General features: G+C 41.3%; 1 protein-coding gene across 1 annotated transcript in view; it reads right to left on the bottom strand.

Moving 5' to 3' along the window:
- Positions 1–15,319, bottom strand: part of ANKFY1 (ankyrin repeat and FYVE domain containing 1) — a 1,799,901-nt gene that overhangs the window by 1,603,757 nt on the left and 180,825 nt on the right. The window contains exon 8 of the mRNA XM_044082101.1: positions 3,628–3,651. Coding sequence (XP_043938036.1) covers positions 3,628–3,651 — 24 coding nt within the window. The remainder of the gene's footprint in view (positions 1–3,627; positions 3,652–15,319) is intronic.

The raw sequence follows: 15,319 nt of genomic DNA, 5'->3' as shown, positions 1-15,319 counted from the left end.
AGGGTTTTGGAAATGAGCACAAGCATACTCATTCACATAAGCCAGAAACTTATGCCAGTATTTGTAACTTTGTCCAATGCCTTTGTACTTCTGAATTCATACCTTTTGAGCTTTTCGAAATAATGCTAATGAATAAACTTGTAGCACCTTTTAATAATTGGACATTGCGAAATAAACTTCTTGGGCAGTTCAACACTCTTGTAATATCATTCAGAAGGCTAAAGTCATTCAACATTTTGCCAGTCATTTATCATCATTTTAAGAAACATCTCAACCAACTTTACGATGAGAGTGAAATAAACTCTCAGGCACTGTAATATTCTTGTAATATTGTTTTTGCAATATATCACCTCTTATCAGCGTAAGAAACGTACCAAATAACTGCACAATGTGAATAAACTGGGCCTCTCTTGTCCAAAACTCAACATTTCGAAGTAGCTGCACTTTGCGAACAACTGCATACAGCACATTAAAATGTCCCCAAAATTTTGGCACCTTGCTAGACAATTCTTTACAGTGCAAGTAACACTCGAATGGCAGCACTTTGTGAATAGACACACCCAGCACAAGAAACTTTTCAAAATGGCTATACTTTGACTGTATTTCACAAAATTTCACTTTGCACACAAATTCTTTGAAACACATGCACAGTAATAAGCACACACTCTAAGCACTTTTACACACTTTTGAGATGCTTCTAACTTTAGTTATGCCCTCAATACAAAGTTGTAGTTATGCCAAAACATAGCACTTTGCCAAAACGCAAGCTGTCACCTTGCTTTATTTTTGCTTACTGTGCCCTTTTTTCTTATAAATATTTACATGGAACAACAGTCAGAGTAGAGTGGGAAAATGTAATTTTGCAAAAATAGATAAAGCCACCCTGTATGAGGCCTGCTGAGGAACTGTGTTTTGGCTACTAAAGTTAAACTATGGACAAAAAAAAAAAAAAAAAACACTATTTATATTATAATTATGCTTTAACACTCATGAAAAATGGGTAATTTTGAGCAAAACCAAAGTAACACACTAAATCCTGAAACTAAAGTACATAAATATACCCCCCCCCCAACACACCCACTGATATTTTGCACTCTTCCAAAGCACCAGAGTCATCCTATTTCTTTTACAGAAAAAATAAACTCATGGGAACTGCCATACTTTTATTTCCCGGCCTCCTCTTCTGGTTGTCAGTCCAGAAAGAAATGTGTACACCAATGTGACTCATTCCGTCTCGTTTTCCACCCTTCATTTATATACAATAACTATGCTGTTTACCAATGGCTTCTTACAATGCCTCTGTAAGGTTTCTTTTTCAATGAGACCATTTATTTTAATTTATTGGCTAGGAATATCCAACAGTGAAATCCCCATTTTCACTGCAGAAGAGAAGAGCAGCTCCAGAACCGTTTAACTACATGAAGTCAAAATATATCAAGGACTCTTGATTCAGAATACAAAAAATATCTCCAAATGGAGGGACATGACAGGCACAGTGCCAGACAAGGGGAAAAAAAAAAACGAGGATAACATATGTACATCTGGGCAGAACAAAAAATGAAATCTAAAGAGCATTATGTGCAGCTTTACATACACAAAGTACTAAAAGTTATGTTAAAGAAAGTTAGACTTTCAAAAAAAAAAAACAGACCACTACCTATAGGTTATACTATATACAGCAAAAGGAAAAAACACAGAAGAAAATGTAATGAGCATTCGGAGGAAAAAGAGCAGAGAGCCATGATTTTGAAAGCAAATGATAAAAGGGGATGAAGGAATAAAATTGGATGAAGCTAGACAAAAGTGTTGCCAAACTCATATCAACTAGTATATTCAGGTCAAAGATGATATGCAGAAGTTGGACAGTAATTTCATTAACTAAAAATATTACATTTTACTTCTGGTGTCAGAACAGAAAGGGCAGACAAGAAATGTGCAATAAGTACAGCATCTAAAACAAAACTAGATTTCGGCAGACAATACAATACGAAGATAAAACTAGCATGGAGTGAATAGTTAAAGATACAGACAATTAGCAAATGGAATTGGGCTCTTAACCCTAGATATGCAACCAGTTCAAGAAAACTTAGTATTTTTGCATGGAAATGTTTTCACAAATATTTCACTGCGTGAAAAAGTGTTCTCTCAGACAAGAGGCATATGGTGAAGATGCGAGAGTTCAAAATGCACTCTCTCTAGGCAATCCTAAAAATGGAGAACATCGATATCTGTGCAGTAACGGAGACCCGGTTCAAGGTTCCAGAGATCACCCCTGCAATACCAGGCTGCAACTCTTACCACACTTTTTGGACACCAAACCAAGACCGAAACACTAAAAGTGGAGGAGTGTCCATATTCACCAAGGATATTCACACCTCCAGGCTAGTTGCCCAACACAATGGATCTGAAATTCTCCAGGTGCAACTAACACTAGGTAAGACTACAATCCAAACTGTAGCTTGCAACAGATCCCCACCATGCCCCAAGATTCTCAAGACACCTTTCTAAACATACTGAAAAATATTAAGATACAACCAAACACTAATACTGAGCGATTTCAACTACCCTGCCATTAACTGGGAAAATTACTCCGGTACCAACACCTTTTCCCAACGGTTCTTGGAATTCATATATTCCAATGCCCTGGATCAACTAATCCATTGTCCCACCAGGGGCTCCAATATCCTAGACCTGGTCATTACCAACATGGGAGACGGATGCTCCACACCAGCGGACACCCCCTCATTGGTCAGGTCTGACCATAAGCTAATCACCCTTGACATCCACATCCCACCCCCACCCCCACCCCCCTAGTAAGGAAACCTCTGTAAAAAAACTACTCCAAAGCCAACGTTATGCTACTCAAGTCAGAAGTGACAAACTTTATGACACTATGCAGATGGGAGCTGAAAGTTAGACTGCTGAATCCTACACTAAGGCACTGTACGAGCACATCCACTCGTGCATGAATCGTGCCATCCCAAATAGAACCAAGATGCTCTCCTCTAAAAAAAATTAAGCCAATCTGGTGATCCCCTGCCATAAACAAACTATACAACAGAAAGAAGAAACTGTTGCAGAAAAGAGAAAAATCCCAGGATGCAAAAACTTCCCTTACAAGCCTCAGTAAGAAGCTGAGATCCCTCAAAATCCTCCAAAGCAAGTTACGAAAATAAAATTGCTAAAGATTCCAAAGACAACCACAAGGCATTCTATAGTTATGTCAAGAATCTAAATGGCAATGCTCGGATCTGCTCTGAGCTACAACAGAATGGTATTAAATATACTGATCCCAAGGACATTGCCAATATCCTGGCAGATCGATTTAGTGCCAACTTCACCCCCCTCTCACCCCCTAAAGGGCCCATCTCAATACCAAAAGATTGCCAAATTCCAGTAATCACGGCCACACAGGTAGAAACCGCACTCTCCAAAGCTAAGAATACAGCATCCATGGGACCAGATGACATCCCAGGCTGTGTACTACATGAACTACAAAATGAACTGACACCGCAACTAAGTGTCATGTTTAATCATAACCTCACCTCAGGCTTTGTGCCCATAAGTGGCGCACAGCTACAGTTATCCCAATCCACAAAAGAGGATCCCACCTTGGATCCCGGGAACTACCGTCCCATCAGTCTGACGAGCCTGATCTGCAAGGGCATGGAACGCATTATCATGGAACTTATTAACAAAGACATTGGCAACCTTCAAACACTGAACCCCACCCAGTTTGGGTTCGTGAAGGGTCGATCTTGTCTCCTGAACCTGACTGACTTCTTCGAATCAGTCTCCAGAGCTGTGGATGAGGGTAAGATCATCCACACAGCCTATCTGGACCTTGCAAAGGCCTTTGACACCATCCCCCACTCTGTAATCATAGATAAACTTACTAAGCTGGCCATAAATCCCTACGTCACTCGATGGGTTGCCAACTGGCTTACTGACAGAACCCTGACTGTAAAAGTAGCCGACTCCAAATCCAGCTCCAGGCAGGTGACAAGTGGAGTACCTCGGGGTTCAGTCCTGGGGCCACTCTTGTTTAGCATCTACTTCTCTGAAGTACAGGTCAACACTCACGGACTCTGATTAACAAAGTTCACAGAGGACTGCAAACTGGGAGCCATTACTGAATCCACAAATGATGTGGATATTCTACAAGAGGGCCTTAAAGAAACAGATGCTTGGTGCCAGAGCCACGAGCTCAAGCTTAATGCCAAGAAATGTATAGTTATCCCCTTTGGGAAAAATCATGTACCCATGAATTACCACATAGGTGGCAGTACACTAAACACCGAAAGTGTGATGAGAGACTTGGGGACACAGGTGGACAGTTGTCTCACCTTCGATAACCACATCGCCACAACAGTCAGGAAATCCTTCTATGTGGCACACCTCATCACTAAGGGCTTTTCATCCAGAAAAAGGAGGTCATTGTCCCACTGTACTCATCCCTCATTACACCCATTATAGAGTACAACTCCCCATTTGGTATGTACCTCACAAGACATCTGCTACAGCTGTAATGGCCAGAGAAATACCTCACTAAAAGAATCACAGGCTTGAAGCAGATGCCCTATGCGGACAGTCTAAAAAATACTCCAGCTATACTCTGTAGCATATCGTCTTCTCAGAGGTGATCTCTGCTTAACATACAAGGCCATGTCAAACCCTGAGGTGTTGGACATGCTCCACTTAAAGAAATCCCAAGCCTTCAGAGCCACATGCTCCAGGAATCTAAACCTTGTCATCACAATAAACAAAACATGCTGGAGGGATAGGTTCCTGACCCAGAGACTCCCCATACTCTAGAATAGGCTGCCCATACATGTCAAGCAGAGCGGCTCCTTGGCCCTCTTCAAAAGGAACCTTGACAATTGCATGGGAGATAGGAAATCTACCTCGAGGATCACGTCAGTCGCCCTTCTAGACAGTGGTCCAGGGAAGTAAATATTGTGGGAAGAAATATCCAGGGAATTGTTATAGCTAGGCTTGTATTGGCCCCTAGGGTCGACAGCCTAGTACCAACCTATGAACAGGTTTGCTGGCATCATATATTTTGGGACTGGAAGATGTTCCTTCAGCACAAAAATGACTTGAATAGCATACCAAGTCTTATACTTAGAAAACGATTTAACCCCAGAATACAGATTGCTTGAGGTGGTGTAAAACAGCATGCACTAAAGAAGTGAAAGTGTTGGTATGTTTTACTGTTAATGGTGGCTAAGAAAACTACCATCAAAAAAAGATGAAAAATGTTTTTTGTTATTTATAATATTTGATAACTGGTAGGTGGGGCTGGTCCTCTGACTCTTTTCAGCCATCTCCTCGGCACATACAGCAACAATTGTATTAACACTGCAAACCATAAGAGTTGAACAACAGCAAGATATTCAACAGCTTCTTGGGATAAAAAATGTCAAATACAAATGTATACCAGTTAAAACAAGTTACAAAATGTGTACAGACGCGTAGATATTCAGAGATATTCAAGAGCTTCTTAGGAAAAAAAAATGCCAGTTATAAATTACAAACATATACCAGTTAAAACAAGTTACAAAACGTATACAGACATGTAAATATTCAGAGATACTCAAGAGCTTCTTAAAATAAAAAATGCCAATTACAAAAGTACAGTTTTGTACCTACCATAAATGTAGATGTTCGAAGATCCACATTGCTGCAGTCCTTACATATGGGTAGTCCGCTGTCCTCGGTCGCCCGAATACCAAAGTATTAGGCTGACGTCGGTCATGGGCGCTCAGATCTGACATCAGAGCGTCAGGGTATAAGCGCATGGCCGACGTCATATCCTCAGTCTTTTCTTGCCCCAGATGTCAGAAGGCCCTAAAAAGAAAGGCCACAGCCCAAAAACAGGATACCTCCCAAAAACATGCCCAACAACAACGATCACCCAAACCGCATAACCATGCCAAACTACAGAGCGCAAGGAGGGAGGGTAAATTGGACTGCAGCAATGTGGATCTTCGAACATCTACATTTATGGTAGGTACAAAACTGTACTATGTTCTTCATCTCACATTGCTGCAGTCCTTACATATGGGTAGAATCCCAAAGCAGAGGTAAAGGGAGGATGGCAAAATCATAAAGCATTAGGGGCTGCTAAAATGCCCTGTAATATTGCAGTGGCAAATCCAGCCCTAGACTTAGAATAAAGAGGAAGGTGGTAATGCTTGGAAAAAGTATGTACGGAACTCCAAGTGGCTGCTTCCAAGATATCTTTTGTAGCTACCCCCCTTAGAAAGGCAGTAGAAGTGGCAGTAGCTCTAGTGGAATGAGGTCTGATTCCAGCCGGAATCTCCTTACCATGATGGGAATAACAGAAAGAAATACAGAACCCAATCCATTTAGAAATAGTTTGTTTTGAAACAGGTTTTCCCTGAGAACCCAAAGCAAAAGAAACAAACAACTGCTGAGACTGCCTGAACCCTTTTGTTCTGCTCAAATAATAACGTAACTGCCTGTGAATATCCAAAGTATGCAAAATCTTCTCCCCTTTATTTTGGGGGTTTGCATAAAAAGTAGGCAAATGAATAGTTTGGTTCAAGGCCACACTAGAAACCACTTTAGGCATAAAGGAAGGATTAGTACGCAAAGATACCCTATCCTTATGAAAAATCAGGAAAGGTTCCACTGCCATAAGGGCCTGTAATTCAGAAACCCTTCTTGCAGAGGTAATGGCCAACAGAAAAGCAGTCTTCCATGATAAATACTTTAACTCGGCCGTAGCTGCAGGCTCAAAAGGTTGCAGAGTAAGCTTTTCCAACACAAAATTGAGATCCCAAGCAGGAGTAGGAGCTCTACGTGGGGGTCTTATGTTCTTTGCCCCTCTAAGAAATTGCTTAAACAAAGGATGGGAAAATAAAGGAGGGTCACAGTCATAGTGAGCAGAAATGGCTGCAGCATGAAACTTTATCGAGGAGAAAGACAAACCCTTGTCCAATAACTCAGTAAGATATTGAAGAGAAACACTTAAATCAGGCTTGGAAACATCAAAGTTCTTCGCTTAGCTCCAAAGAAAAAATCTCCTCCATTTATCAGCGTAAACTTTCCTTGTACTAGGCCTTCTGGCCTCCAAAATAACATTCAAAACTTGTTGTGGAAGCCGAGACCCTCCAGGGTCTAAAACAGAATATGCCAGGCTGTGAGATGCAGAGACTGAATCTTGACATTGAGGAAGTGATTGCCCTCCTGAGACAAAAGATGTGGAATCAAAGGCAGAGGCTACGGAGGCTCCCGTACCAAACTCCTCAGTAGTGGGTACCAGTGCTGTCGAGGCCAATCCGGTGCTATCAGAATCATGGATGGCTTGTCTTTTCTGGCCTTCAGGAGTACCTTGGGAATGAGAGGCAGAGGTGGAAAGGCATAGACATGAAGATTGCTCCAACTGAATGATAGAGCATCCACCTTCCAAGCTGTGGGATGAAACATTTTTGTGCAAAACTTTGGCAACTGGTAATTTAGTGGAGAAGCGAACAGATCTATGTCTGGAGTCCCCCATAACACTGTCAACTTTTGAAACACATGAGGATCCAGTTTCCACTCGTGAGGATCCACAATGTCTGCTCAACACATCCGCTAAGGAGTTCTGTGCTCCTGGTAGAAACCTTGCCTGAAGATTGAGGTGTAAACTGAGAGCAGTCTCCCACAAAATCATCGCTTGCCTGCAAAGAGGGTACGAATGGGTTCCCCCTTGCTTGTTGATGTACCACATGACAGTAGTGTTGTCTGTTTGAATTAACACCTGTCCTGGGTAAAGTAAATCTTTGAAAGCCATCAATGCAAATTGGACTGCTAACATCTCCTTCAAGTTGATATGTAAATGTTGAAGTCTGACAGGCCACGTGTCTTGCACCCATTTTCCATTGAGGTGTGCTCCCCAAGCCTTGTCCGAGGCATCTGTCGTTAGAATCTGACTCGCCTCTGGTCGGGTCACAGAGAGTCCCTTGTTTAGGTGACATTCCTGAGCCCACCACAAAAATTCTTTCTGAATGCAAGGTATTATCTGAATGACAGTGTCTAGATCTTGGCAGTGTTATGTCCATACATTCTTGAGATACAATTGAAGCTTCCTCATATGCAGTTTGGCATTGGGAAGCACCAGAATACAAGATGCCATGAACCCCAAGGCTTGAAGGACTGTCCTTGCAGTCAGCCTGGACTGTAGAGACATTTGATGGAAATAGAGAGAAAGGCTTCTTTGTTTGTCCGGGGTCAAAAAGGCCATCTGGGAAGCTGTATTCAGTCTCACACCCAGAAAGCACATGTCCTGAGAGGGTACTAGACTGGACTTTATTTCGTTCACAGAATACCCTAGGCATCTTAACACTACCATCACATACTGTAGATGATGCAGAAGTTCGTCTTTGCGTTGTGCAATAATCAGGCAATCGTCCAAATAAGGATAAATCTGTATTCCTCTTAACCTGAAAAAGGCTATCACTGGAGCCAGAACCTTTGTGAACACTCTGGGCGCAGTAGATAAGCCAAAGGGCAATGCAGAGAACTGATAATGTAAATTTCCAGCCCGAAAACGCAGGTACCTCCTGCAACTGGGCCTGATAGGAACATGAAGATAAGCCTCTTTGAGATCCAGAGTTACCATCCAGTGATCTTTTCCCAACAGAGGTAAAAGCTGCTGTAACACCAGCATTTTGAACTTTGGAATGTCCAGATAAGTGTTGAGGATAGATAAATCCAAAATTGGTCTCCACGTGTTCCCTTTCTTTGGTACTAGAAACAGGCGAGAATAAAATCCTAGTCCCACTTCTGACAGAGGAACTGGCTGTATAGCTCCTATTTGAAGAAGTAAAGAAATCTGCTTGTGAGCCTCTATCCTTTGCCGAGGAGGAACGTCTGGCATGCCTTTGAAAGGAGGCAATGTATGGAAATAGAACTTGTAGCCTCGGTTTATAATGTCCAATACCCATTTGTCCTGGGTGACTGAAAGCCAGTTTTTCTTGAAGAGTGCTAACTTTCCTCCCAAAGGAGCTGCCAGGGAAGAAGAATCTGGCAGCTGGAAATACAGGTCATTGGGCCTGTTTACGAAAGGACTGGCCCCTGCCCTCACCTGCAGATTGTGCAGGTGAACTCCAAGTACTAGGCCTGAATGTACTGTGAGCTCTGCCCCTGCCACGTCTAGATCTACCCCTAGACTGAGAATCAGAAGAAGGGTAGGTCCACCCCTTAGTAGGCCAATTTCTACTAAACTTAGGAAGTTGAACCTGCAAAAAATCTTTAACAGTCTGCATTGACTTAGCCTTGTCTTCCATTTTCTTCAAAACCGACTCCACAGGGGGACCAAACAAAACTTCAGACTGTAAAGGGGCATCCAGAATTCTAGTTTTAACATGCTCGGACAAATTCTGATCCTTAAGCCAGGCGTGCCTACGAAGAACTGAACCAGTGGCAGCCACCCTAGAAGAGGCCTGTACAGCATCAAAACCACACTGCAAAGAATGCTTACCCACCTGTTCAGAGACATGTACTAAATCTTGCAATTCTTTACACTCTATGCCCTCTGCCAAAGCATCCACTTTAGATTTTAGCTGAGAAAGGAGGAAATTCTGATACTTCAACATATGAAACTGGCAATTTAAAGCCCTCATTGCTAAAGTAGAAGAGGTATACACCTTCTTACCCCATCTATCCAAAGCTCTAGCTTCCTTATCTAGAGGAACCGGATTCTTTACAACAGAAGCTCTAACACCCTTAGGCCCCTGACTAATAGTTTCTGGGTCCGCCCTAGGACTCTTATACAGATATTTATGAGCCTCAGGCACCCTGTAATACCTGTCCGGTTTAACTGGCGAGGAGGCAAAGAATCTGGATTAAGGGAAGCCTCCGAGAAAACATCTTGAACAACATCCAAAACAGGAGGTATAGCCAAGGGTCTATGCTGTGGTAAAAACAAGAATTCCCTAAGCCTCTTCCGTGTATCAGAGAAATCCTGTCCTTCCCACTTAAAATGCTCCCTCATGGAATGCAGAGTTTCTGAAAATGAAAAATCCTCTGGAGGAGAAGCAGAAGGAGTGGAATCCTCTGCATCAGAATCTGAATAAGGGGAAAATCTTGAATATCTTCAGCAGAAGAGTCTGAGTCATCTGAGGCCTGATCCAAGCTTTCCAACTCTGGCTCCACCCTGGGCCTCTTATCAGGAGGGGGCATAGAACCTCTAATTAAAGAAATCAAATCTTCTGCCATTTTAAGCATGTGCTTTTTAGGCACAGACCCAGAAGTACCTGGAGGGACACCAGAGGAAGGCAAAACAGACCTGCCCTTAGAAGAAGCCTTAGAAATAGTAGCAGAAGGCCTAACCACCTTAGGCATCGAAGGGAGAACAGTAACCTGAGAGGCCCCTTCAGCTTGACCCGACTCCTGTGAGGCCACATTCTGCAAAATCAAAGTTTCCCCCTGAGACTCAACAGAAACTTCAGCCGGATCCACCTGCTCCACTGTAGCTTCTGCAGGACCGGCGTCCGAAACGGACGAATCAACCTGTCTAGGTTTCAAGGATTTGTCTTTGCGCTTCTTCGTGGAAGCGGGCGTCGGAGGATCCGACGGCATAGTATAATTACACCGCTTACCAAAGACTAACCTAGCACAATCTAACCTTCTTTTTATAGTGCGCTTATTAAACCTAGCACAAAACAGACACCCGACTACGTCGTGGTCCGGGCCCAAACAAGGAATGCAAAGAGTGATAATCCCTATGCGGTATCTGTTTCCCACAAGAAATACAATTATTCACTTTTTCTGACATCCGGAATTAACTGAGGCAAGAAAAAACAAAAATATTCCCCAACGGGGCACTTAACCCAACTTGGTTTCGGTCTGAAACTCAGAATACGAAAATTTCAGAACGCCGAACGGCACTTGCAACGCTGCTTCTGCATCGGACCATGCGGCAAAAAAGACTGAAGATATGACGTCGGTCATGCGCTTTTATACCCTGACGCTCTGATGTCAGATCTGAGCGCCCATGACCGACGTCAGCCTAATACTTTGGTATTCGGGCCGACCGAGGACAGCGGACTACCCCCATATGTAAGGACTGCAGCAATGTGAGATGAAGAACATCTACAAATATATACCAGTTAAAACAAGTTACAAAATGTGTACAAACGTAGATATTTGTGAGCTTCTAAGGATAAAAAATGCCAATAAACTACAAACATATAACAGTTGAAGTTACAAAATGGGTACAGACACAGATAGTCAGATTTTCAAAATATGGTATACAAGATGACAACTGCAGCACATTTAGAATATGCACATTTAAGGAAGATATGCAACAGAGACAGAAAGTGGTAACCTTTTCAATTACACATTATATCATGATGTGAAGACAGCTTTAGGAGAGACTACTTACTAAGATAGCTGTTAACCCTTGTCTTATAGTTTCTTGTATGCTTTATGTGACATATGCTTAGCCTACCCTTTTTCTTTGTAACAGTAGTACTACGCTTCTTTGAAGAAGCACTCGCAGTATATTTTTGAAATTGTAATGCGTCTTCCTGTCTTGCTTCATATGCCAGAGGATTCCATACTGCTGGGCCTATAAAGAGAATGCTGTTTCACAAATAGTGTCTTGAATCTGGGTCTAACCAGGAATATAGCATTATCTGCATCACCTCTTAGGGGTAACTTTGCTACCTGATTTGCGGTTTGGACCTTAGTAGTGAGGCAGTTTCCTTGACTGAGAATTCTGAAAATTAGATGGGAGGAAAAAAGGTTGCCCTTTCACTGAATGGGAACCATTTACAAGGTTCTAACAGATGGCAGTGGTGTTTTTTTGGTCAGTGAGAACAAATCTGCATTATTTTCTTAACTGCAGTTTCTTAGTATTTGGTCTAAAGTGGAGTGGAGTTTGTATTCCAGTTTGGATTGAGGTTAGCAGATTGGAGATTTTATAGCAGAGTTTGAGTTGGATAAATGATTTAGCAATGGAGGTCTCACTGTGTTTACTGAAGGAAAGTGAGACTTCTAGGGCTAGTCCTAAATATTTTTGTTCCAGGACTAGTGGGAGAGTGCTGCTTCTTAGGATTTTTGGAAGCTTTTTTGATATTCCAAAGATCACTATGCTGGATTTCAGGGGCTAAATGAGTAGTCATTTTCATGGGTCCAAGTGAATTATTTTCTGAAAGTGTTTTGAAGTTTGTTCACGAGGGTGTATAGTCTATTTCTGGATTTTAGGACAAGGATGTCATCAGTATACATAAGGTTAAGATGCTCAAGGCCTGTGGAGATGTCTTTACTAAAAAGAGACAGTAGCAGTGGATCAATACTAGACCCTTGGGGAATGTACAGAATTTATTAAAATATCCAAAAATGTGTTAGAATGATTTTTTGTAGAATTAGGTTTTTTTTTTGTATTTCAGACCAGAAAGAACTTGTATTTTGCGAGATAAGAGTATAGTTACTGTCTATTGCAAGTTAATTGAAATCCGCAGTCCTGCTAAAGAAATACTATAAAACACTGCTAGCCTAACAAAAGTGTTAGCCCTAGTCTTGTTAGAAAGTTTTGTAACTGATACAGCAATGTTTGTTTACAAAAATGCTGCAAAGATGAACTCACTGAAAAGCAAAACATTATATAAAAATATGCAGATATGTAACTGCATTGACAAGTTCTAAATGATGAATTCATATTTCTACTATCAATTAAGGATATGAATTATAAATAAAAGTATTTTCCAAAAAGCATCACGCAAGATTAGTCTTTACTTTTGTTTTGTGTACTTAAAAGTCTTCAGTTCCAATGCAGCCACTGGGAATGCACAAAAGCCAATGCATTTCTTCGTGCCAGTCCCAAACCTGGATAAATAGGGAGGGTTACGTCAGGAAGGGCATCCGGTGTAAAACTTTTGCCAAATGACATATGCGGACAACAATACAGATTTCCATACTGGATCAGTCCAGGCCCAGGTTAACGACGACCATCACCAATACTGTTAGCCAACAGGGTGTTGGAAACTGGGCTACTGTTGGCTGACTAAGAAGAAGAAGAGGGGGAAGGCATGCCCGAAGGCAGGAAGAGAAGGTTAGTGTGGTAGTGAGCGTAGGAACTTTGAATGTTGGCAGTATGACTGGTATAGGGAGAGAGTTATCTGATATGATGGAGAGAAGGAAGGTTGATAATATTGTGTGTGCAAGAGACCAGATACAAGGGGATTAAGACCTGGTGTATCGCAAGCGGGTCCAAATTGTTCCATCATGGTGTGGATGGGAGGAGTAATGGGGTAGGGTTATTCTGAATTAACAGTATGCCAACAGTGTTTTGGAGGTGAAAAGAGTGTCAGATAAAGTGATGTTTATGAAGCTGGAACTTGATGGCGTGCTGATTAATGTTATGTGTGGATATGCTTCACAAGTTGGGTATGCGACGGATGAGAAAGAAAAATTCTGGAATGAGTTGGATGAAGTGGTGGTGAGTGTGACGCCCGTGGCCTGGCCCAGCAATCAAGAAGCCTCAATCCTCACCATTAACACCAGTGAGAGGAGTCTCATATAGGAGGAAAGGATAACAAATACACACAGTAAAGTGCAATTTCCCTTAAGAGCACACAGAGATCATAGTCAGTCCAGGGCTGGTCGATCCCTTGCTCTCTAGGTCCCCAATAAGACTCCCCACTGGCACAGCTATAGGGTCTAGAACTCAGCCTAGTGGGCAAGCTAAAACCTCCAGCACACTCTCTGTCCAAACAGTGCTTCGTGTCCCTGCCCAAGTAGCTGACACACACACTTTGATACAAGTGTTTTATACAACCACACAGACATTCCTGGTAAAGGTTGGCACAGGTTCTCCAGCTGTGTCCCTTTTACCCAGACTATATGGTAGAAATCATTGCCACCACCCAGCTAATAATCAACAGCTACCCAAAGACCCTTAAAAGGGTGTCCAATTATTACTGTGCAATATTATTATCCAACTGCCAAGTGCAATTAAACAGCCAAGGCTTACAGTGACTTCGTACAGGATCACTATATACATGCAATGTACTCTAGAGCTTAAATTATCTCTACACAAAACAGCCACAGTTAAAAGGGTTTAAGAATATTTAATAGCAAATAAATAAGACAATACTTTTTGCTACATAGTGTTAGTCAAGAGTTCAGAGATCACAGAGAAATACTTAATAATTCAGTAGTACAGTTCTGACATCACAGAAAAACAGTCTAATCTTTCTAGTTTACAGCTATTTCTAAGAGAAAATACACGTCTAAGATAAAAGTACATATAGAGCAAAGGCAGACTGCTGATGAGTTGGATGGTCAAGACAAAAATGCTTAATGCTCTCAGATTCTCTGTTTTTAAAATCACATCCCTGGTTCATATTACATCATTCTTCACACTTCTCTGGGTCCCCAGGCTAACAAACTACATTCACATTCTTCTGCACAGCTCGAACAGAGTATAACACACGTATATAGCCAACACTAGTGTTCGACCAAAATTCAGGCTAAATCCACTCGTAATGATAAAAAACGATTATTTTATTTAAAATAAGGTTTAGCGCTTTCATCTGTTAAAAATCAGACTTCCTCAGAACCAAAATGGAGTACTTCCTGTTCACATTTAAATAACCTTTTTGGCGCCAAAAATTCAAAAGGAAATGGAGCTCTTAAAGAGACAATCATAATAACTCCATATATACATACAACTATGCTAAAAACAACTAAGCATTTCAACAGATCCAGTGTGCCGATATAAAAAATGACAATATAAATATAATGACAATGTAAATAAATAAAAATGATAAATAAAATAAAATGCAATAAAATGCACTCTGCACGTACTAACTTCATCTTAAAACATACTCCAAATATATGTAATAGTGAAATGGTAAAACTTTCATGACTAGTGCTCATAAATTGTAACAAGTCAACAAAAATCAAAATACAATGGCAACATCCATGATATATCTATGCCATGATTAAAAATGGTTTCATACTTATATTTTCATTTATGCCAGGTGACCTAATGGCATCTGTCAAAATTTGCCACTTACTTTCTTTCATGGCTAAAAGTGCTTTCCAATTTCCCCCATAAGTAAATACTTCTACATAATCTATAATGGGAAATTTAAAACCATGTGATTCACCATATATGGATATGTGTTTATAAAGTGCATTGTTATTGTCTTTAATCTTTATCTTATAAATATGTTCATATACTCGTTTCCTAAGGGCTCTCTCTGTTTTGCCTATATAGAATGCGCTGCAGGCATAACATGTAGCAATATATACGACTTGTTTGGTGCTACAATTTCCTGCTTTGCATTTAATATTAGTC

Source organism: Protopterus annectens, chromosome 9.part0 (genome assembly GCF_019279795.1).
Source record: "Protopterus annectens isolate FY-2018-M chromosome 9.part0, PAN1.0, whole genome shotgun sequence".
Taxonomy (NCBI): Eukaryota; Metazoa; Chordata; order Ceratodontiformes; family Protopteridae; genus Protopterus; species Protopterus annectens.
This window is presented reverse-complemented; position numbering and strand designations above follow the sequence as displayed.